The sequence below is a fragment of the Anopheles stephensi genome, chromosome 2, assembly GCF_013141755.1.
Source record: "Anopheles stephensi strain Indian chromosome 2, UCI_ANSTEP_V1.0, whole genome shotgun sequence".
In the NCBI taxonomy this organism is placed as follows: Eukaryota; Metazoa; Arthropoda; class Insecta; order Diptera; family Culicidae; genus Anopheles; species Anopheles stephensi.
In genome coordinates, this window is record NC_050202.1 from 54,798,301 (window position 1) to 54,821,245 (window position 22,945).

General features: G+C 46.8%; 1 protein-coding gene across 18 annotated transcripts in view; it reads right to left on the reverse strand.

Moving 5' to 3' along the window:
- LOC118502804 (RIMS-binding protein 2) overlaps positions 1 to 22,945 on the reverse strand; it is a 90,598-nt gene that overhangs the window by 19,264 nt on the left and 48,389 nt on the right. For 8 of the 18 annotated variants that reach the window (XM_036035429.1, XM_036035427.1, XM_036035431.1 and 5 more), the window contains 12 exons: positions 22,235 to 22,783; positions 20,259 to 20,771; positions 13,124 to 13,664; positions 12,939 to 13,056; positions 12,695 to 12,852; positions 12,415 to 12,606; positions 5,785 to 5,975; positions 5,452 to 5,698; positions 5,209 to 5,369; positions 4,724 to 4,985; positions 800 to 1,221; positions 199 to 372 (listed from right to left, as the gene is read on the reverse strand). In XM_036035429.1, coding sequence (XP_035891322.1) covers positions 199 to 372; positions 800 to 1,221; positions 4,724 to 4,985; positions 5,209 to 5,369; positions 5,452 to 5,698; positions 5,785 to 5,975; positions 12,415 to 12,606; positions 12,695 to 12,852; positions 12,939 to 13,056; positions 13,124 to 13,664; positions 20,259 to 20,771; positions 22,235 to 22,783 — 3,528 coding nt within the window. The remainder of the gene's footprint in view (positions 1 to 198; positions 373 to 799; positions 1,222 to 4,723; positions 4,986 to 5,208; positions 5,370 to 5,451; positions 5,699 to 5,784; positions 5,976 to 12,414; positions 12,607 to 12,694; positions 12,853 to 12,938; positions 13,057 to 13,123; positions 13,665 to 20,258; positions 20,772 to 22,234; positions 22,784 to 22,945) is intronic. The other 10 variants (XM_036035441.1, XM_036035440.1, XM_036035442.1 and 7 more) reach the window with 7 other exon arrangements.

Below are 22,945 nucleotides of genomic sequence, written 5' to 3' on the forward strand. Positions count from 1 at the left end.
GAGTAGTGTACAACAGTTACAAAGAGAGAGAGACAGAGAAAGAGAGATAGAGAGACAGAGAGAGAGAGAGGCAGGAAGTGTGTGTTTGAGTTACAGGGTGAAAGACAATGTTACTGAGACAGTGAAGACATTGGTGGTAGTAGTAGTAGTAGCAGTGGTAGAGAGAGAGAGAGAGAGACTGCGTGTATTTGCTCTAACCTGTTGCTGCTGCGGTGGCCCATGGGAGCCACTGCGGCGACGGCTACTTCCGCCACCACTGCTGGCGCCATCTTGGTACTCGCTATCGTCACTAACGTACGTATCACCGGCCGCATCTTTCGTGATTTCGATCGCCGGTATGCTGCTGCTATTTGAATCACGCTGCGATCGTTCCTGTGTGTGTACGGGCGTGATGGAGTAGTAGTAGTAGTAGTAGGTTCAGTATCGGTGTTTGATTGGAATTTGAGTGAACGGATTCAGATTTTCTTGCTGTGTGCCTGGTGGCTTACAATAAATTTTGCACCTCCTTCTAACCCTCCGAAACCTCCAAACGCGATCAATTTTGAGTCATGGTAAGGACCAGAGAGTATGGCTATGGGAACAAGTAGTAGTGACAACACTCCTTACACCGTCTCTCTCCGGAGACGGTATGACACGGGATAAAGAGAGTAACTCATAATTGGTAGGATCAGAATCGAACACGGAACGACGACACAAGCCGAAACCTTGCGCAGGCATCCTTCTTAGGCTAGTACGGTCCCCAATACAGAAAAAACGTGCCCCAATTCCCAACAAGCATGCAGCTGCAAGCGACACTCACCTGCTGATGCATCGATCCCGGATAGATTTCCTTGTCGCTCAGATTTTCGTCGTGATCGATGACCTGGTTCGGGTTCATCTGCTGCATCTGATTGTTCATGCCGCCCATCACCTGGTTGTTCATCATCCGCTGATTACGCATGTGGCCACCCGGTTGCGGTTGCATCGCCCCACCCGGGTTCCGGTTCCTAGCGGCGGCACGCACTTGGTCTTGATTGTGTTGCGATTGTTGTTGTTGATGATGTTGTTGTTGTTGTTGATGTTGTTGTTGTTGTTGTTGTTGTTGGTGAAGAAATTGTTGTTGTTGTTGTGATGTCGGTAGTAGGGGTGGTGGTGGTTGTTGTTGTTGTTGTTGTTGTTGATGTAGTGATGATGATGAATAGTTTAGTCCATTTTCAGTATTTGGTTCAGGGTATCCGAAGCCAATAAGTTTGAAAGTTTTGCAATATCATCGAACACACGTGGTACACGCGTAAGCGGCACACAATGGGGTAGATTTTTGTTGTTTTTTTTTTGTTTGGTTTGGCATGGTTTGGTAAGTTGGTAGTTTGGTGGTGGTGGTGGTGGTGGTTTTGGTTTGGTTGGTGATGGTTATGGAGGGGGTAGTTTTCATTTTATTTTATTGAGCAGCAATGAAGATGTTGGTTGGGCGCGATGAAACGATGAACGTCAATCAAACCGAAGACGTTGTCGATTCGAGATACGTTCGTGGGGGGTTGGGTCACGGTTCATGGAGAGGAAATGTGGAGCGGACGCGGAAAGGTTTGCGGGAAGCAGGTGGGAATGGGAAACAAGAAAATAAACGAAAGAAAAGGAACAATTCTGTAAATTAAGGTATGTAATTGTTACGGCAGCCGAAAAAACAAATCACATTGTTTATACAGATTCACCATCTCCGGACAATGGACGGCAAGTAGTGTTTTGATGCTTACTTTACAACTGACAGTGACACACTACGGCTAGCACACATGCTGTCCTAGACAAAACGGTAAAGCAACTTGAAACATTGAACACACGGTAAAGATGCTGTTTCAAGGCGTATTAGTAGTGTGTTTAGGTGTGTGTGTGTAGACAGATGAGTAGAACAGGGAACACGAGGTGGTTCACTATGTTTGAGGGGCGTAAAGTTGTTGGCCAGTTGAGTTTTGTTTTGGGTTTTGGGTGACAAAAGCTATATTACTTTACACTAACACAGCGATAGTGAAGTGAGGTTTGAAGTTTTAAGGTCAACGAACTTGTTGATTTGTTTAGTAATGTTACGATGAACAAGAAGTAATTAAATTTAACTATTACATCATATTTAAACAAAGCTATCTTGTCATTAATACTTCTGCTTTTAGTTATCTAAAAGCCTTTTTCTGCGCAGAATCACCCACAGCACATTGACAGGAAGTCGATAGGAAAATGATAGGTCACACATCCGGTGCTCTGTTTGTTTAGGAATTTTAATGTGCCTCTGCTGACGTTTGCCTCTCGAGGGCTCGCCGTCCAAAGCTAAGCCGAGTATGGTGACTCACTCCATTTGTGTTGCCTTCCAAAGCATTTGTACATCACAACAAAAGCAGAGATAACGCTCGTAATGCAACACAGTTCATGGAAGAACAAAACAAAGCTGACGTCACATCAGAGGCGAACGCTCGCACAAACCAACAAGTGTCAGCTTCGGTTTTTTTTTCTATACCGTATAAAACTCTACTTACTATTTTAATTGATTAAAAACTTGGACTGCAAACTTTACCAACTTCTTCAGCTACCCTCCAATATCTTCACGTCACTCGATTTGTACAATCAAAAAGGCGTACGATCCGCTGGACAATCGACCAGAAACTGTCGCGAACACCCAAAGAAGGAACCAAACGGGCCGCGAGAGTGAGCGAACTATGAAACCGGCATTGAGAGAATCGCCATGACGCCATCGCGCTGCATGGCGTGATAAGCTCGACACTAAATTACGCGAACCTTCCTCCGGCGTACCACACACACACACACATACCGGCAAGGCGCGATTCCAACGAAAAGTGCGAAATTTTGTTTGCGTTTGGGTGCAACTCTCGGTCTGTCTTTCTGGGCCGGCTTGGTGACGTGATGCTTTGGGGCGTGCGCTGCAGGGACAGAACAACCACAGCGTAAAGCTGCTGAGATAGCTTTGAGAGGGTGGTCGGTTGGGTTGAACGTCATTTTGGGGGTGTCGAAGCGAGTGGGGGATGTAAATTAGCACGCAGCCCCAAGTGTGACGTTTTCTTGTTACTTTCCTTATTGAGTTGAGACCGCAGTGCCAATGTTTTCAATACCTACAAAGGAACAGCAGTCAAGGCCGAACCTAAAGACATATCAATATGAGAAGAATCGGGCAGGAATCGGAAGCTGCTCTGCGCTAGCTGACTCTAAGTAATAGCTCGATAAGAAAACAAAATGAGTGATGGTTTCATCATGGTTTGTTGCAGAGAAGCGTAACGATTAACCACTCAAATTTGCATCGCCCTTGGCTCGTGATTAGCAAGGGAATTTTATTTTTAATGACCGGTTACCAACACATGTCATGAATGAAGTCTTTTCATTTTGTTCTTTAGCAGCGCTGCCATTGAGAAGAGACCTTAAGCAGCGCTCTGTCAAGTTTCGAGCAAGACATCAAACAAGAAACTGTCGCGCGTTGCTTAACCGGATTCATCCAAAGAAGGATTCAAATGGGGGCGCGAGCAAGCATTGAGTGAATCGCTTTCACGCCATTGTTGCATGAGGTGACTAACCGGACAATAAATTACAAGAGGTTCCGTTCCGGCGTTTCTCATGTACATATGGAGGTGCCTCGGTTGAACAGTCTCAAACAAACAAATGGTGAGTATATCTTGGATAGAAATTAAAGCAAATGACGACTGACTCGTTTGTTTGTTCCAATCAACTGTGTTCCTAATTCACAAAAATGGAGCGCTTGATATGATGAATGACATTCCTTAACGTCATGCACAGATGAAAGAGCATCCTATCTAACTTGTGTTATTGGGTTGTCTTGTTAAATGGATCACAGCACATTGGGCATTAAGATTATTTGCAACTTGTATTATTAAGTTTTTAGGACTTTAAGTTAAATGCAGTATTTATTTAGTGTTTATTGCTTTTCTTGTGTACTCAACGCCGTGTGTATGTTGGTTTTAGCATCTACACATTGTACAACGACAACGGGTAGTTAAAGGTAAGTGACACAGTTTACAAACAGTTGTGAAAGTGTGAGCTGACACATAGCATCGGTAACTACCAGAAAGGATCAACTAGAATGTCGCTGGTATGGTTTTGGTGTGACATCTGTATTAACAACCGCGTAAACGAATGAATGGGCTGACACCAGGAAGAATGGATATAAAACAATGGGCAAAATATGTACATTAAACATAACACAAACACAAAACTTGCTGGCGGAATGAGTGACGGAACCGAGAAGAGATCGAGTCGTTTGGATAGAGGATGAGTTGCGAGTTAGCGTATGATGCCGATGACGATGATTGGTTGGAGCGGAGAGTGAGTGAGTGGAGGGATCAGGATAGACAGATTAGGACACTTGTCGGAAGGAAACATTGTCGGCACCACACAACGAAATGTGCAGAAACGAGGATCAGATGCGTTCGATTGTAGCTTGGTTTTGGGCTCGTTTTCTGCACTATCGCCTGTGGTGCCGAGAAAGTGCTTTTGTAGGATCGGGTGCTACAAATCGTGTACTACCGAGCAAACAACACTCATTCCAGTCACGCACACTAAACTAAAAAAATAGATACGACAGTCAACCGTAACAGCAAACCGATCGACCATTTGCATACTGATGCCGAGCGCGAATGCTCGATACGGTGTGCTGCGGTTGGCCAGGAACGAAAGACACACAAACACAAAAGGGGGGAAAAACCCCCCTCCCCGAAACCGGTGGTGGAATATTTACTTGGTATCATCGTCGGTGTGCTGTCCGCCGACTGTGAGTCACGCGATTTGGTCCGCACGGTGACGGCGCGCGGGTTCAACCCGACCAGCTTGCCGATATCGATGAGGGCATGATCGCCGGTCGGCGAGTCCACGTCGGTTACCTTCTTGCCGTCGGCGTACACCGCGTACCCGGTGACCGGGCCGGACGAGGGTGGACGCGTTACCGGTTGCCAGGTCACGAGCAGCGTACCATCCTGTGGTCCAGCTTCGACTTGGATCTCCTGAGCGGAAGCAGAACACGTGTTGGAAATAAATCGGACAGACAGAAACCAAACGAGAGAGAGAAAGAGAGAGAGAGAGTCAGAGAGTGAAGGAGGACAACACAAGAAAACAAACAAAAAGCAACGGGGAGAGATGAGGAGGGAGAGAGAGAGAGAAACAGAGTGACGTGGTCAATGCAACGATCGATGTGCGGTGCAGTGCGGCAGGGCGAACAAGCATTACCTGTGGTGGATCTGGCAGTCCTTTGGCTAGGGTGCGGAAGTCGGTGTACGCTCCGGGCGCTTCCTCTGGCGGTGGTCCGGCTGGTGGTGCCTGCTGCTGTCCCGGTGCTCTCAGATGCTTGGCCCGCACCGTGACACGGTACTGTGTGCTTGGAGCTAGTCCTGAACGTAATAATAAGCCCCAGACATTATGCTAGCTCAGTTGCGCATCCAACCCCGACCGATTCGTCTGTTGTCCACTTACCCGTAATGGTGTGCCTGTAGACGCCCGGCTTTACCGTCCGCACCTCAACGTTGTTCACGCAGACGACATGCTGATGGTTGGAGTTCGCCGGTAGCCAGGAGATGATCGCACTGGAGCAGGTAATGTTCGTAGCCCTTACAGCCGATGGTCCTAGGTGTGCCGTGTCGCGGCCGATGATCATTGTGCAGGCAGCGTCACGCGATGTTCGCCGGTTCTGCGTCACACTGCGCACACTAATTCTATGTGGCTGTGGAGAGCAAAAGAGATTTATCAGAGTTAGAATGGAAGAAGCACAACCACCCAAAAACGGTGGCCGTGGGTGTGTATACGTACTCGGTTGGAATCGACGCCTTCTACCAGGGCGCGGGTGCGTTCGGTTGCCTTGACCGTCACCTTGAGCACACCGTCCACGTACACGTGGTAGCTCTCGATCTGATTGCACATCGGTGGATCCGGCTGGGACCAGCCGATCAGCACGCTCTTGTTTAGCTGCCGTTCCAGGGTTAGGTGCTTCGGTGCAGGAACTAACACGGAGAACATTAGTTCGGCGCTAGCTGCGGCAACGCGGTTCGGCAAAGGACACGTAGGGAAAGGGACAGAGACCGTGGACGATAGTGGAGTAGACAACCCTTCGCTCACGACAAACAAACGCAATAGATGGAACACGCAAACCATACAAATACACACACACAGACAGACAGATAGAAGGACCAGATGCTAGTAGAGATCACGCAAACCGATCGGACAGAGAGTTACAAATAATTGAAGGATGCACAGATAGAGATAGAGGAAGACAGACGCTAGATAGTATTGAGATCAGTGATGTCAAACATTATTTGGCTTGCATGAAAAATCCTTTTTTTTGGCCAAAAAGAGGAAGCTCAATTCTGTAATTAAATTTCCGTCACAATACTCTCATTCTAAAGCCACGAGCCGTACGTTTGACATATCTGATCAAGATCGATAGAAGTACATAGAATGCTACTGCTAAAGATTAAACATCAACGCTTTTGTTTGTTCTGGTAGTCTATGCACTGTGTTGTGGGCTGAGCTTGAGTTCTCGATGTTAGTTTAGAGATCGCCATAGTACAAAAAAAAACGTTGCCGGGGTAAAAAGTCATTAACGACAACAACATTGTTGTTACGCGCAAAGGTGCTGACTGATAACCAGTCATAGTTCTTCTTCTTCTTCTTCTTCTTTGGCACTACAACCTCGAGAGGTCTCGGCCTGCCGTTTCTGGCATTCTGTGACTTAATTTTACCCGTAGAAAAGTAGTCAGCCTTCAGTACGGTGGATAGTCATAGTTCTGCCTGAGGAAACTTCTCCACTCAAAACTCCACGAAGTTGAAGCTGTGTAGAACATTTGTAGTCACAGTACTCACAAACACCTCTGAGAACTGGACTCTGTCCAAAATTGACAAAATCTTCTTCGCCGCGTTCGAGAGGAAGACCAGTATGTGCAGAAGGATAATGGAGGTCCGGTGTACGGTGATCTCACCAGAGTGCAGCAAATTAGACTCGTCAGGGTGGGGCTGGTCATGTCACGAGAATGACACTGGACGACTCAGCCCATAAAGTCCTTTTAGGCCGTCCACACGGACAGCGGAGGCGTGGTAGTCCCAAACTAAGATGGAGTGCTGGTGTCGATACGGTGATGCGAACGGCCCGGATAATGGATGTGCAAACCAAGACCGCCAAGCAATTGCAGCGACTGTTAAGCAAGTAAGTAAGTTTAATACAACATGACAAATAACTCCATTAGGAATAAAAAAGTCCTGAATATAGAGTTCAATAAAAGAGCCCCAGGCCCAATGATAGGATTGGACGTCCAACTCTTTCACGGAGTCTTTACATTGGAGGGATAGAATATTTATGGCTGCTCGCAATTCTCCCAGACCTGATCAAAAGCGCAATGATAGAAAATTGATTTAAATTGAAGATCCATATTTCATACCTCCCCCGTATTAATGTCCACTCTCAGCGTTTTAAAGCACAAATCCGATATCAATTTTTGGTCACAACTCACAAAAGTACCAGAAAAGCACAACTTTTCCCCATCACGTCAAAGACTGAGTAATTTATTTGAAAAATGTCGTATCGTAATCGTGTCCCCGCTCACCCGGCATTGATCGATTCAATATGGCACTAAACGATCGCCCTTTGGTGACAAATCCTTCATTTTCTACCCATTACAGTCCGGTACATCGCGCAAAAAAAAAAAACAATCCAGACGATCACTTTGATTTCCGTCAGTACTACTCGAAGATGCTTCTTCCATCGACGTGTGCTGATGGTGTAGAGAAAGAAAAATTGAACACATTTCAAAAACCGCACCGTCCGGTTGGTGCCTTCACCACACGGCACAGAGGCAAGCTTAATGGGCTCACTCGTTCTCGGCTCGCAGCGCGATATATGGCCGGATGGCGTGTAGCATGAAAAATGGTTATCTTCCGGCTAGTGGGTAGGCACCGAATCTGTTTTGCATCGAGGGACAGAAATGGCAATTTAAGGTTGGCTCGATTGTCTCGTGATTTGTTGTTGGCGTATTTTTGTTGCTGTTGCGACATCTTTTTCTCGCGCTTCCCGGTGTGCGATGGGTTTAATGTAAGATTTATTGCAACCGTTCAAAAAGTATCACCCTCTCCAAAAGGTGATGCCACTCATCGCGGTTGCGGTTTCATCGCCAGACCAGCTCGCACCGTGAAGCTTCCGTAAGTCATAAGGACGGCCATATTGGCGACACCGATATTGGTGGTGCAATGCCGTTAGGGGTAGAAGAAAAAAAAAACACATCTTCCCTGTCCGCTCGATTGCCGGCAGTGCGCGAGCGTAACATATTGTAGTCGGAAAGATAACGAGCAAAAACGGGAACTGGTCGGACTCGTTCGCTATCCGGAGCACAGTCTGTGGAGTTGTTACTGTGGTGCGCGTCCCACACGTACATCATGTGAGCACAATATGGGGAGGGAAAACCATACCAACCCCTCACTGCTCCCTTCCTGCACTAGAGGAGCTCCTTCGGAGCAGGCTGGAACTGAAACTGACAGGAAACATGCACTGACAACTAACACGCGATTTAGGGTGTGCGGACGGACGCCAGGGCGGCAGTGGCTCAACAGTGACAAAAGATGTAAGGATACGACTACCAGAAGACAGTTGAGCCGGTAGTGACATGCCGATGGACATGGGGATGAAGTTTCTTTCTGTCCCGGTTTTTTGTGTGTGTGTGTGCTCTCGCAAAAACCTTTCAACAAGATACCGAGGCAGTCGGAGAGACAGAGAGCTTTCACACCAACCGACCGTCCTCCGAGTGGTATAGCTTTTGAACGTTTTATACCTTTGCTAGAGTCAGGAGTGCAGGAGTGTAAAATTCCAATTATTTATCTGTCGCATTCAACACCTCGCCCGCTTCAACCTCGGCTGGATGTGAGGTACAAGCCATGACAAAAGGTATCGTAGCGTAACCATTCACGATGCAAACTACGGTTAGGCGTGTCGTGCGCCATTGTAGCCCGTTACCTATGCCTCAGAGTGGATCAACAAACACATCGTGGTGCTTGCGTTTCTTTTTCTCCTGTGAGGCCTTGAGGATTGCTTTCACAATGGAATGCTCGAATCAAATTAACGTTCGAAAAAGGAATTGTGCAACGCGTGGAGTGGAACACAGTCATTTCCTTCTCGTGTCGGATATTGCACGTCTTAACCGCAGAGAGCGGACTGGACTTCTCACGCCTTCAGGGGAATTTTTGGTATGTGTGAAAGCATGAAACAGAATATGTGTTCTAACTCTTCATCGGGCACCGCTTTGTTCGCTGAAAAAAAAACTCTGGAAAGGTTTTTCGCCATTCGACGACAATGCATTTCCCCCCGGTGTAGCACTAATTTGTAAAATTGTCCTGAAGTTGATACCTAGAAGGTCTCACACACTCACGCCAGAATCGCGGAATCTGAGTGTCGTGAAATGAAACCCTCGCCTAAACACCTCCGGAAAAACAAATGCTTTTTGTTCCCCGGGGTTGGCGATCCTCAAGTGTGCGGAAAAAGTCTTCAGTCCCAATTGTTCCATCATCTGCAGCTGCATCCTCCCGGTAAGCCGAGGAGCAGTTCAGAGAATGCGCCTGAAAGAAAGGGATCTGCAAGCTCGCCAGCATCTCCAACAGGAGACCTTCTTCTGGAAAGTATGTTTCTACCGAACTATTTGTTAGGATTATGCCACATACTCGCTTTCGCAGAGGGAAGAGTTGCAGTCCTTTGGTCGTGTGGGCAACAGATGTGACAGAGTAGCTGGGGGACCGGAGGAAAGGAATCAGTTAAAACAGATTCGTTATTGCCGTGTGCTGTTTTCTTTGTGTTGGCAAAGGCCATACCAGCAAGAAGCAACCGTGAGCACGATGAGGATGATGATGTCCTGAGCGTCACGACATGTCACGTGGGATTTAAATTAATAAGAACACTTTGGCATGGTTTCGTGGAGCGTTGGTTGAACCGGTGGTTTTTATCCGGAGGGCGAAACTTTTCACGCGCGTAACCTAAAGCTTCCCCCACCGAGCTCCGCATAGCACGGTCCACTCATCAGGATATTTCAAGGATAGTGCAAGTATGCACTAGTTGGACCACATAAACATCCAGCAGCATCAGCAGCCGGGTGGCCACACGTGCCCACTCAACCGATGTCAGTCTTCATTTTGTGCAATGTCGATACGGTAAATAAAAACACGATAAAACTTCAACCGAAAGCCGGGAGCAAAGTTTCTGGTTCTTGCGGGATTCGTTCGGGAGGGGGGGGGGGGGAAGCATCGAACAAAATATTACGCCATGTCAGACCCTCCTCCTATGATATGTGCCAGTGTTATTGGAAAACAGGGTTCATCACGGAAACAAACACGATGTAAGGCCATCCCGGTGAAGTAACATTGTGCAGTGCTTCAACTGTCCGCAAACGAAAAAGAGAAATCGCCCAGAACTCTGCAACCAACTAGAGAATAGAGAGTGGGATGTCCTAAACTTTCCACCCAGCCGAAAACCCCTTCGTTCAGCTTAATGTAAGCGTAGGAAAGTTTTCCAACCCGGTTTAGGTTTCTGTCTGTCCGCCAGTTTTTTTCCTAGCACCACCACGGCCAGTTACGTCCCCTTCGAATGTCTCACAACTTCTTGTGCAGTTTGAATATTCATCTTTTTTTTGTGTGGCTACTGCTACTTGGTATTTGCGCTGTTTGTTGGCACTAAGTCAAACCCAAATCTAGTTGACGGCAGACAAAACAGGAAAAAAAAACATTGGGAGGAAAATGAAATGTTTCAGCGTGTTATTAAACCGAAAAGAAAAGAGCACAAGTTTCATGTAAATTGTTGCGAGAGTTTGAAAGTAAGGGCAAAAGGGCGAACGAGGTACAAGTCCGGGAGGCCAACACCGCAATGTGCGGCGTTTTGTGTGAGTTTATTAAATTTTAAAATATTGTTTTCTTGATGCAATAATTAGACAAGTTGAGACAAACTCACAAAGCTTGATACCATAATCAATTGTGTAATTGTACGAAGGGTTATCAAAAATTAAAAAAAAATTAAAAATATATTTTTAACCTCATCCAACTGACCGTTATTGTTGATGTCTAAAAAGTTTAACATACCACATGCCATAAAAGAAAAGAGTCCTTAACTTACAGAAAGAACCCTTAAAAAAGAATTACAAAAAACCGAGCTTTGATCTTTCTGACTGTCCAAACGAATGACCCTATCTGCTCACACGAAGAAAGAAAATGTCTGCCGACTGGAAAGGAAGTAGAATGTAAAAATGCTGCCAGGTCTGAAATATGCAGAATATGTTTTCCTTCCAGGGATTTTTCTTAGAAATTGGAACAAAAGACTGGCTGGAAAATGCACCGGACAATGCAGGATAGGGATTCTTGAAGGCTGAGCTTTAGTTTGTACACTAAATTCCATCCATTTTCCTGGAAGAGCTCCCGTTCTTGCTTTTTGCTCAGCTAGAGTAATAACATCGCAAGGACTATTTTTTTAATTCGATTCTTATTCCCCATCGGGGATAAAACATGACAAGTACCTTTTCCTTAACTTAACGTAACTTTGAGAATGCAAGAGGCAAAGAAAAAAGTTTGAATATCGCATCCACGGACGGCAATCAAAGAGATATAAAGCTCGTCGGACAAGCCGCCAGCCGCTTTATGTGTCTGCCAATTTTGCTGCAGTCTGTCTTTGATTTTGATGATGATAATTTTTGTTTTCGTTTCCTAGAACAGTCCCCCAAACATCGTTCGGTGCTATGGAGCGATACTGGCTGCTAGTAAATTCATCTTTCGCTTGATGGGCAAAGTTCCCCGGTTCGTACGTGTATTTGCTGCTGTACTGATGTTTTGCGTTCCATTGCGTTCATTTGTCTGAGGAAAGTTTGTTGCAGTAGCAAAGTTTGCGTTCTGTGTATGTGTGTGTGTGTGGATGGGATTTTTCCTACACCATCTCTGTCTATCTTTCTGTTTGGATGTAGGGAAAATTGCGCCCTAATCAAACACGTGTGCTGTTTCCGAGTGAACTTGAACTTGTTGTGTTGTGAGCGGGAATGGTTTTTGTTTTTCTACGGAATGTTTCATTTGAGTTAGCTAAACAAGCGGTCTACTTTGATCGTTCGGTAAGGAAAAAATGTTATATAGCCACAACACACACAGGGAGAGATGTAGAGAAGCACATACATATACAGACACTCACAAGAAGAGAGAGAGAGAGGTGACAGAATATGCAGGCAACATGGCTACGGACGGGTGTCGACAGCTTGGCGGAAGGTGCATGGTACATCAAACAAGAGCAGTAGGGCAGGAAGGAACGAATATTTGGAAAGTGGAACCATAGAACAGAGGATGTTACGCTGTAGACGCGAGACCGACCGACGGGATCCTTTCGATCCGAAGGGGAAAGTTAAAGCGAGAGTGCAGTTTGCTGTTGCTGTGTCGACCTACCTGTGTCGGCTTCATCGTCCAAATCCTGACCTAGGTCGGTGTGTGTTTCGCTAATCCGTGCCAGGTCTTCCGATGTGTGCGGTATAAGCGGATTGCTCGAGGGAAGTGGAGCCGGATCAAGCGGGATCGGGGCATCGTCTGCATCGCGTAACGTTGACACTACCGCCTGATGGAACTCTAACAGGTCGTCCCCTAGGTGGAGTACAGTGCGGAGATGTTAGTGCAACATCATTGCAGTAATTATCCTCGGTGGACGACGAGTTTGATCACGAACACTTACCTACTAGTCTCTGTACGAACGATGCGGGCACGAGACCTCGCCGACCGTCCAACAGCTCAGCATCAAAGTATCCGCCCTGCGGTTCTCCGTTGCCCCACACTAACAAGTAATCACCTGCGCATAGCGCCAGCTCACCTTCGGAACCTTCCACACTGTACCAGTAGGGACGATATGGGAAGGGTTATTCGATTAGATAGCAGAGGTAAGGAGGTGGTTTCGCGTTGCTGACTATCCCTATACTTACTCTGGTGGATCGTAGGAAAATCGTGCGATAAACACGCAACATCGGCCCTTGCCCGGTATGTCCAGCATGTCGACCTGAGGTTCTCCGGTACCGTTAAGAGTTAAACCGTGGGATCGTGCTAGCGGAAGATGGAAGATAAGCGTAAGACTTCGGCAACTCCACCTTACTGAGAGCAGATCACTTACCATCCAGTTCCATCCCGATCAGCGATCGGTTCTGGGTGTGCATGAAGGCAGGATTCACGCCATCGATTCCGGTATAGCTATCTAGGCCCCAGTTGGCGGGCGGAATGGGTGAGCAGGGTGTGCCGCCCCGCTGGCCGTAGCGCGTCAGCAGGTCCAGCTCGTCCAGCGGTTTCATGTTGAGCTTCGAGCTGATGCCACCGGTACCGCTCAGCAGCGGATTGGTGTAGGTCGAGTAGGACGAGCTGGTATTGTAGTTGGTCAGATTGGTGCCGAGCGTGCTGGTGAGCGGGTTCGTCGAGGTAAGATTCAGCCCGGTGCCCCCGCCCAACCCACTGCCCAGTCCGCTCAGCCCGGAGACGCCCGCCCCGCTGACGCCGGACGTGGTGCCGAGCACGCTCGCGAGACCACCGGTCGTGGCCGAATGCGTCGGGAACGTATACGATGAGGCGACCGGCGCAACGCTCAGCCCGAGCGTGTAGCTAGCCGAACCCGACGGTATCGAGTGTGTGTTGTGTAGCGACAGGACGGGCATGGTCGTACTCTACGCAGTGCGGGAGGTAGAAGCAGAAACAAGACGAAGAGAGAAGAAAAGACGGACAGATATAGACATGGGACGTTTAACAAGTTTCGGACGCCTGTTTGGCGACGCACAGGTACGTTGTGCGCCATGTTGGAATGCAGACAGTGCCGGCGAAAGAAAGAAAAAACACTTCAATGCGGACAATGTCTGGCATCCGTGTATGCGACATACACGCATTGTTCGGGTGCGCTATGATGATGATGACGATATGAGATGGGTGGCGATGTGAATGTGAATGAAATGGGGTTTTCGGAGGCGAAAATAACAAAAACGTCCTGCTTAGTAAACTAATATCACAAACTACATTCCCCGTCGCATTGGGTGTACTGACAACGAGCCAACACATACATCTCGCTCTCGCTCTCCCTCTCCCTCTCTCCCCAACAAAGCGGGGCAAATCAAAACTGCTGGTCCGAGATGGGGTGACCGAAAGCCCCAGGAAAGAAAAAGCTTGGAAAATTGGAAATAAAATGCGAGAAGATGCTTAACTGTGCGTCAAAACGGTCCCAGCCGAAGGCCGGGCGCCCGAATAGGCCGAATTCAAATGAGGGTTTGCCGGGTAAAAATTGTCATGAATATGGAAATGTATTTGGCTTGCGCTGTGCGTGTGTGGTGTTCCTTGTGAAGGAAGGACGACGCTCAGAATTGTGTACCAGTCCGACATTCGACCAACTTCAATATTTTTGTCATATAACGAAACGGCTCGACTCGGTTCCCTTCCATGTGGCACCGGATCTCTTACGGATCTCGAGATTAAAAATTCCAATGAATGAAGCTGGCGCGCCTGCTGGTGGCTCAGATGAGTATCAATGCAGACGTGGTTAGCATTCTGGGCGGCATTCTAGGTTCGTTGTTCGGTGATTATTTGAAACATAAATTCATAATGGAATTCGTGTACGGGTGCGCTTGCAAACGGATGTAGGTATGCGAGGTATTAATTTTGATCGCTTGATAGGATTAGCAGGGTGAAGTTTTTGTTTTTGTGTGTGACTAGAGCTATTGATCAGTATAAGTATTAGATCGAAGAGTATTAGAAGCTTATTATTTCAATCAAAGTTAGTTGCATTCAATTACATTGCAGTCTCTAACTAGATATCATAAACCAAGGCTTTAATGTCACAGGTATTTGAATTCCTTCACAGAGCTTTAAGTTTTGTTGTGAGGAGTAATTTAAGTTGAAACGAGTCTCGCCCTTCTATTCCATCCGGCTGAACAGATATTCCAACAAGCCCGGAAACTTTGTAAATCTCGTCAGTTAAAATAAATATCACACCAACGTTCAATAAGATACGGCGCGGTACATGCGTGGCAAAATGTGAAATCATGAGTCTTACTTCTTACACAACCAACCGACACACTGCGTTGGTTTAAATCGGCAATCGGGTTTTGGTGGTGAAAATATTTGTTAAGCAAATATTTGACAGTAACTGCTTTGTGTCTACACTCTCGTCACGCACCACACCCTACCTCTCGCACTCAGTCCTCGGTGTAGTGTTTACCTCGCTGACGGATTCTTACACCGGAGGCGAATCCCGATCCTTTTTGCCAACGCCAGACAACGCAGGAAAACATTCTCTTAACGATTTCCCGCAGCGCATCAGCGCACCGGTGGAAAATTCATCGCAATCACACACGCCTCATTCACACACACGCTCAGTACACATGAAGCCAACACGCACGCACGCACTGACACCTACAGTACTACAGCACCTTTCAACGCGCACCGTGTTTCGCTGGAAGACTGGCCCCCGAAACGGGGTGAGAACCGCTGCGAGGGGGTTGGTTAATTAAATGTCGTACGGTAGAACTACTCGCAAAAGTGATGGCACCACGTCCGAATAGTCTGACAAACTATTAGCAGACGGTTTGTGCATATGCGTGAAACAGCTTTTCAGGCCTCCACCGGCACGTGCCTACAGCTCGGACCGGACTGGTGGACTACGCACAACCGGCAGGCGTTTTTTTTAAAAGGATCGAAACGACACAAAAAGCAAAAACATTCTGCGTTTTTAGCTTTTTAGGCTTTTATCAACAAATCGAACACGTTTGGCCTCGTTTAGACGGCCCGTTGTTCGTGAGTTTTGGGAGCTTTTGCTGGGAAAATATAAAGCGACGGCAGCAGTACTTCTTCATCCGGACAATGGTGGTGAACTGTGTCCAGGGAAAGGCTTCAGTATGCAGAATCGCAACGTGCGTCATAAAGTTAGTGGCACTGTGTGTGTGAGAGAATGAGATAGAGAGAGAGAGAGTGTTTCAGCAGCATCACAAGCTCTAGCTTGGCCTGGGTTTGGATACAACGACCAGCAAACTAGGCCATCAGAGTTAGGGAAGTGTGAGTAAATACACGAACGTATATGCAAGGCTTTATGTTCAGGAAAGTAGTTTTGGACATTTAAACTAGCCAAATGCTCCTGTGTCTATTTTAATTTATACTTAAAACCGGTGAAAATTCAAAGAAGAAATTGATTTCTGTTGAAGTAAATGCCCTGTTGAAGTTTGAAGAAAATATGATCTCAAGTTAAATGTTCCAAACTGGTCAACAAGCTGACGAATCACAACTTCAAATATTATTCAAGAGGAGTATCACTATATGAATCCTTCCATTAATTACATATATATTTTCTTCCAGTTACTAGGTTTAATGCTTGTTTTCATTACAGTTATCACACTCGTTTTCATTCTACCCCTAAATTTCACCACCAAAGATAGCATGTTCTGCATTTCTTTTGCCTCATCCACATAGCTCTCGGACCACGTTTCCCCAAACCACACCCGGCCACGATCAATAAACGGTCACAAATGGCCTGTCAAAAAGTCATAACCGGTGTGTCCATTAAAAACTTAAGCTCGACCGGTGTGGAAATCTTTATAGCAATCAGCGGCTCATTAACTGCAACAGAGGCGCTTTAATCGTTCGACGGACGGTGTCGGATGGTGATGCGCTTAACAACCTCAAAACGGACCTCGCCTCGCCTATCCCAGACTGCTTCCATTTCAGTTCGGATAGTAAGAAGATTGAAGGGTTTAATATCAGCACAAAACAACTCACTGCTCACAGAACCACATGGCAACAAAATGGGGGCCGTGTGAGGGCGCAGAAACCATTTGGCAAAAGCTGGTCCTGTTCACACATACATATTCATCGAAATGCGACACGTCCACACAAACAAGATGGACAATAAATCCAACATTTATGGAACAGCGATGGGACTCTCCGATCCCGATGGTTCCGTCGAAAGGCCGGAGAAGAGTGTAAGTGGCTTCACAGGCTGGCCCCGTGTTGATAACGTTGCATTATTTGTGTGAGGTGTTCGGCACGTCACGTCATATTGATATTGGGTAACACTTTTCCGTGTGACCGTTCGGGAAAACAGCTTGAATGGGATGTTTTCATTTGTGTGTGGAAATTGTAGCCGAGAGCAGCTATTTGGACCGGAGGACCTGGGTGAATCGGTTTTCCCTTAATGGTTGTGTCTCTTAAGCCGCTGGAGATGGAGATGGAGTAGTCCAACAAATCGTAAGAATAGAAAATGATTTTCTGTATCTCAAGGGACCAGTTTGTCGCTTATCCGTTGGAGCAGAGAAAAGGACACATCCCTTCGCAAGCCCGTTCCCAAGCACTGCAGCCATCGAATCGATCGAAGCATTGCGACCGAGCTGGTGAGATAGCCGAATAGTCGGCGATTTTTTTCTGCTTCACCATTCTCACACAACTCAGTGGCGTTAGTTCACATGCGACCGGGGTACATGTGTTTGAAGTTTGAAAGTGTTGTTGTCGTTTCCCCCCCCCCCCCCCCCCGTTGGGTTCTAAAATGTTGCCACTGAATTGGTGTGCGTCGCTGTGGCTCCAACAAGCGGCTATAGCGACGTGCCGAACGGAAATATAAATCAAAGTCGCTAGCGCTTGGAGCCGTACACAATAACAACAAACAATTTTTATCACAACTTGAACCGCGTTACAAGCGTCTCATGACAAATGCGTGCGGATTGGTGGCAGCACGAACCGTAGTGTCTCCCCGAAAGAAAACTCGGCTTGGCTTCGGTTGAGTAGCGACTGTTGGAAGTTGGATTGTTGCGAAATAGCGCCGGCATGCATTACAAATCATTACATTGTATCGTGCATTGTGGGCGAACCCGGTTAGAAGGCGGTTATTACATCATCCTATCTGTTTAGGGCCGCTCGGCGATTTGCGGTGGTCGGTGTGAGAGACGTTAGAGAAGTATGAAAAACGATTTTGGCCTTGTGTTTTTAGTGCTAATAGGAGCAGAAGGATAGTGAGGTTTGACCTTGTCCGCAAAGAAATGATGATGTATCATAGAGAAGATTCATTTTCGACCTTGGTGTTATGGTTTTGGGACATTGTTTGGTCAAAACAGCCAAATAAAAGAGCAATTTAATGTGAATTTGAAATATAAATAGGCTGAACAAACCACTCGCAAACTGATGTTTCGTTGAGATATTTGTAGCTAGTCTCTTTCAAATTGCGCCCAATCGACCGTTCGTTCGCTTCACTTCACTTTACCGTCTTTAATTGAGACGAATGATGTAAACATGAGTAAGATTTTCCATCCAATAAACCGCCTCGCAGCGTCTTTTTGTGATGAAATGTTTAAGCATAAAAAGACGAACTGCCGGGCTCGCTAAGTGGCATCCGTTGGCACAGCCATCCGCTTCAGGCCTTCAGCCTCAGAGAGGAAGTTGGCCCGTGTGTATTCCGCACGTTTAAAGCTCACCCAACGCCGTCCGGATGCTCGTTCTATAATCAATTTTATTAGATCTGCACCATAATTGAAAGAAAGAAGGTGGGCGCAGGTCTGTTTGCACTGTTTGCTTGGGCTGCTGGGCGGAGAACTCGGTATCTCTTTGCGGTTTGCCAGCAGCAAACGACCGGCTGATGGACCGAACATCATAGGCCGGACGGGACCGTACAGCTGGTGTTGCTATTTTCATTTGCGTGCTGTAAATGAATTTCTTCACCATTCGGGTCGGGACGCGATCAGGAGCGGAAAAATCGTCCCATCAGCCCATCAAGCAAGGGAGCGTAAGAGACAGAAGAATAGGGAAGGGAACCGGGGTACGTATACTTATTAAATGTATCCATCCGCAGTGGTTTTTGTTTTGTCGCACCGAGCAGCATCGCACCGGACTGCAAAAAGCAACAAAAGTAAAAGCCATCCACCGTCCGAAAGTAAATGGGCGAAAGAAAAACGACCATCGGCACAATATCGCTCACGCGGGTGGTAACAGTGGAGCTGCCAGCCAAATTGTTCTTCTCCCTTCTTAGATTTTGGGCACTCTTAAGAAGTTTTTGATGTACATAAAAATATCGCCCCATCGGCCGACAAAGTTATGGATGTGTTTTGTCATAAACAAAAACAAAAGGTCGCCGGCCACGGCAAAGCAACGGATTTCGGGGAAGGTTGTTTGCTGTGCCAGTATTTTTGGTGATGCGGTTTGGAATTTAAGTCGGGTTTGTCGGTACCGCAGAAGATAAAACACACAACCAAGGGTAAGAAAATTCAAATTTGTCGCTCATAACTGCTGCTGTCCATTACGGTGGACCAGAAGAATGAGAGAAACACGGGAAGGAAAACGAACGGTGGAAATGGTGGGTATGGTAGTTCTAACTGTGCCTCGATCTAGGTGGTACGAAACTTACTCAAACACTACGGCGTTGGTATTGGTTTTGGTTAGCTACGGGCATGCAATCGTAAAACGGGATACTGGGATAACTAGTTCAAGAATACGGCTAAGCTACGGTTTGATACGTTGGTTGGTACGTTCTTAGCGATGGGGATGTTAAGTTAGCGGGTTATTAAACGGGAGCTCACGCAAACTACTGCGCCTGGTGTGTGTTTTTGAGGAGCGCGAACAGCAGCTAGTTGGTCGAATGGGTATGATTTTAAATTATCTGGTAGCTGGACAGTATTTTGGACATCGCTCAACACTGTTCTGAGTTTGTTGGGCAGTCTGATTGAGCTCAATCACTTCTATGAGCATTTTGATATGATTTCATAAAGCCAATCATAAGATCAACCGTAGCCAGGTGTGTGTTAGGTTGTTGTGTTATGGATCTGGAGGAATGATGGAATGGATGTTTCGGGGGAAAAACATTGTTTGTTTTCTATTTTGTTTGTAAATTTTTAATATGTTTTCAAAATTTCATTGCAGTTCCCATGAAAAAAACGTGACTGCAAGGAGGCGCTTGGTGTTTCATGTGGAGGCGCCTAGTATTTCAGTGATTCAGGTGGAGGCGCCTGGTGTTTCATGTGGAGGCGCCTGGTGTTTCAGGTGGGGGTGCTTGATCGTTTATTGACCCGAGGATGTTTCTTGGAATTTGAGTATTCTATTCATTCTATCAGCTATGTGGCCTTATTTTAAACTATTCGACACAAACAATCAAATGATAAAGGATGGCACGATACAGTGAGATGAGTTGATGAAATGATTTATGAAATGATTTAGGAATGGATTTTAACTATGGAAATATGTGCTGATGAGCTAACGAAGAACAGAGACAAAAACCAAACAACAAACAGTTGCTATAACGGCACCTGGCAGAGGGGTGGCATGGTGGTGCTCATTGGATTTGCCCGGCTTGGCAGTGGCGAAACGTTGGCGTTGGTCGAGTAGTGGTTCGTGCTGCTCCCACCAGTGGACGACGTGAGTGCGCTGTACTGTCCGTCGGTCAGCGCATGGCTGCTGGTGCTGGACGTTACACCCATCGAGCTGACGCCACCGGTGATGGAACTGATACCGGCGGCCATAGCCGAACTGACGCCTGCCCCACCACTGCCACCACCGCCGAGCCCGATCGAGTTCATACCGAGCGAGCCGCCGGTGGGCATGTGGGTGGCGCCGGTCAGCCCGGACAGACCGCTCAGCATGGCCGAGGTGGAAATCTGCGACGCGAGGCTCGACGGTGTCTGGTGCAGGTGCGTCGTTTGATGCGACGACAGTCCGAGGCTGGTCGAGACGCTCGTCAGCCCGCCGGTGCCCAGCGCCGACGACATGATCGGCGGTCCGGTTGTGCGTGGATGCTCGAGCTCGGCCAGTATGCGATTGTCCTAAAACGAGCGATCAGGACAGGATATCAGTTGTCGGATTCCGGCTGACGCTCCGTGGCCGTGCGTTCGTAGTGCGCGGGGCTAGTCGCTTCGCTACGCCGGATGGTAAAGGAGGTAGACTTGGTTCTTGGGTTTTGTTTTCATGCGGCGTGTCGTCGGCATGGTTCGGCCACCGTTGCCCACGGCCGGTCGCGACGGGCATGCGGGATGTGCCGGGACAACGTGGGACCGAAAACAAAACGAAGAATTGCTACGAGGAATACAAATCCCCATGTTTGAGCTGCCTATCGCTTCTGTACCATTTGCAAACACGAACGAACATGACGGAATGTGTGTCGCGAGAAATGAAAATCGGTGTGAAAGAAGAAACTAGATAAGAGAGAAACTGCACACTTAATTGAAAGCAGAAAAAGCTTTTGAAAGGTAAGGTTTTGCGAAATAAGTTGCCCAGTTTTTGAAGCAGCTGGAAGTTTTATGCATTTCTTAAGTAATGTAAATATCTTGTTTTTGAAACTATCTGCTACCTATTATAAAAATTGAACTATGTACAAAAATCGTACAGACTATTCTATGAAAGATTGTTCGTTGGTTTACCTACAATATTAATTTGTAGGTTTTTATATAATTCAATCATCGAATAAAAAAATAATGAAAGTTTCAATTTGGAATAACATTCAAAATATTATTGTACAATTATTTTTGAATAAAACCATGCTTTTTGAGTAATTTCCACATAAAAAAACTTTACACATTCATTTCAATCAAAAAGGACATTTAATCTTTCGCTAGTTTTTCCAATGAATCCATACCCTTTTTCATAACAAAACACTATAACAGATCGTAACAATGAACGACGTCTAACAAAAAACACAATTATTCTATTGACTATTCTAGTTTCATCCGCTTATGGGAACTGTTTTTTTCTATTCTAGTTGAATGCATCATGTGTGAGGCTTTGGAATTGCTTTGGTAGGCAATTCAAACCAATTCACGTTGTTCAAAGTTGGGTACTTATGAAAAAAAAACGGAATGGCAACAAAAAAAAGAAAACAAAAACTGAAATAACAAACAAACAATGCTCCAGGTTCAATAAAAAAAAACTTTTAAAAGCTGCACCACAGTTGGTGCCGGTAGCCAAACACCATAATCCGGCAGTGTTCGAGCTTTAGAAAACGGTAGACTCTGGAGTTGTTTGTTTGCAAGCAAGATAGAGAACCAAAAGGGGTATCAAAAAAGTATAGAAAAAGGCATTGAAACCTATAAAACGATTTGTGAAAAATTGAGAAGAGTTTAATAAAAAAAAGTTGAACAAATCCTATCACAAAACAACCGATCGTTTGCGAAGGAAAAGCGGAGAAAAACAAGTAATCGAAAGCAACAATGACTGACAAAAGAGTGAAAACGAAAACGGAGCAACGTGAATGCAGTTGGTGAAGTTTGTTCTCTAGTTGTAACACACATACATTAGCAATGGATAAACGTGCCTGTTCGATCTTTGCCATTATTCTATCAATCTCGGTCCCTTGCTGATGGCCGGTCGGTGTTGGCGCCCAAGTGACGGTGCTGCCGCCTGTGTTGCTGCTGCCAGTGCCGATGCCGCTGCTGCTGCTCATACCGATGCTTGTGCTGTGACCGATACCACCGCCCATACCGTCCATGCCGCGACTTCCGCCAACGCTTCCCGTAACGCCACCGCCCCCATAACCGCCGAGCGACCGCTCGAGGGCGCTCGTGTTGGTCGTGACCGAGCTCGTGTGGCCGTAACCGCTGCCACCGATACTGTTGAGCGTTGCACTGGCTGACGATGAATTGAGGGCGGCGGAAACGTTGGCGCTGCTGCAACTATTGCCTATGGTGCTCCGACCCGTCATACTGTCTCCGAGGCCACCGCCGAGCATCGAGCCGGTCGATCCACCAGGACCGGATGTGCCGTGCGTACGGCCGGGCCGTGATTTTAGCGCAGCTGACAGTTCCAGCTGAAGTTCTTCGCATCGCACCGTCTCTAGTGCAGCCTGCCGGGGCGGGAGGCCATTTTTAATTTTTTTTCCGGTCGTTCCGATTCCGGACAGTGGGCCAATTCGGGATTCGGTGAGCATCCGCACACAAAGAGGGGGTTTTTGTTTTTGGAGCAGGTTGTCGAAACGCAAAGAAATAGAACACAATTATGGTTTGAT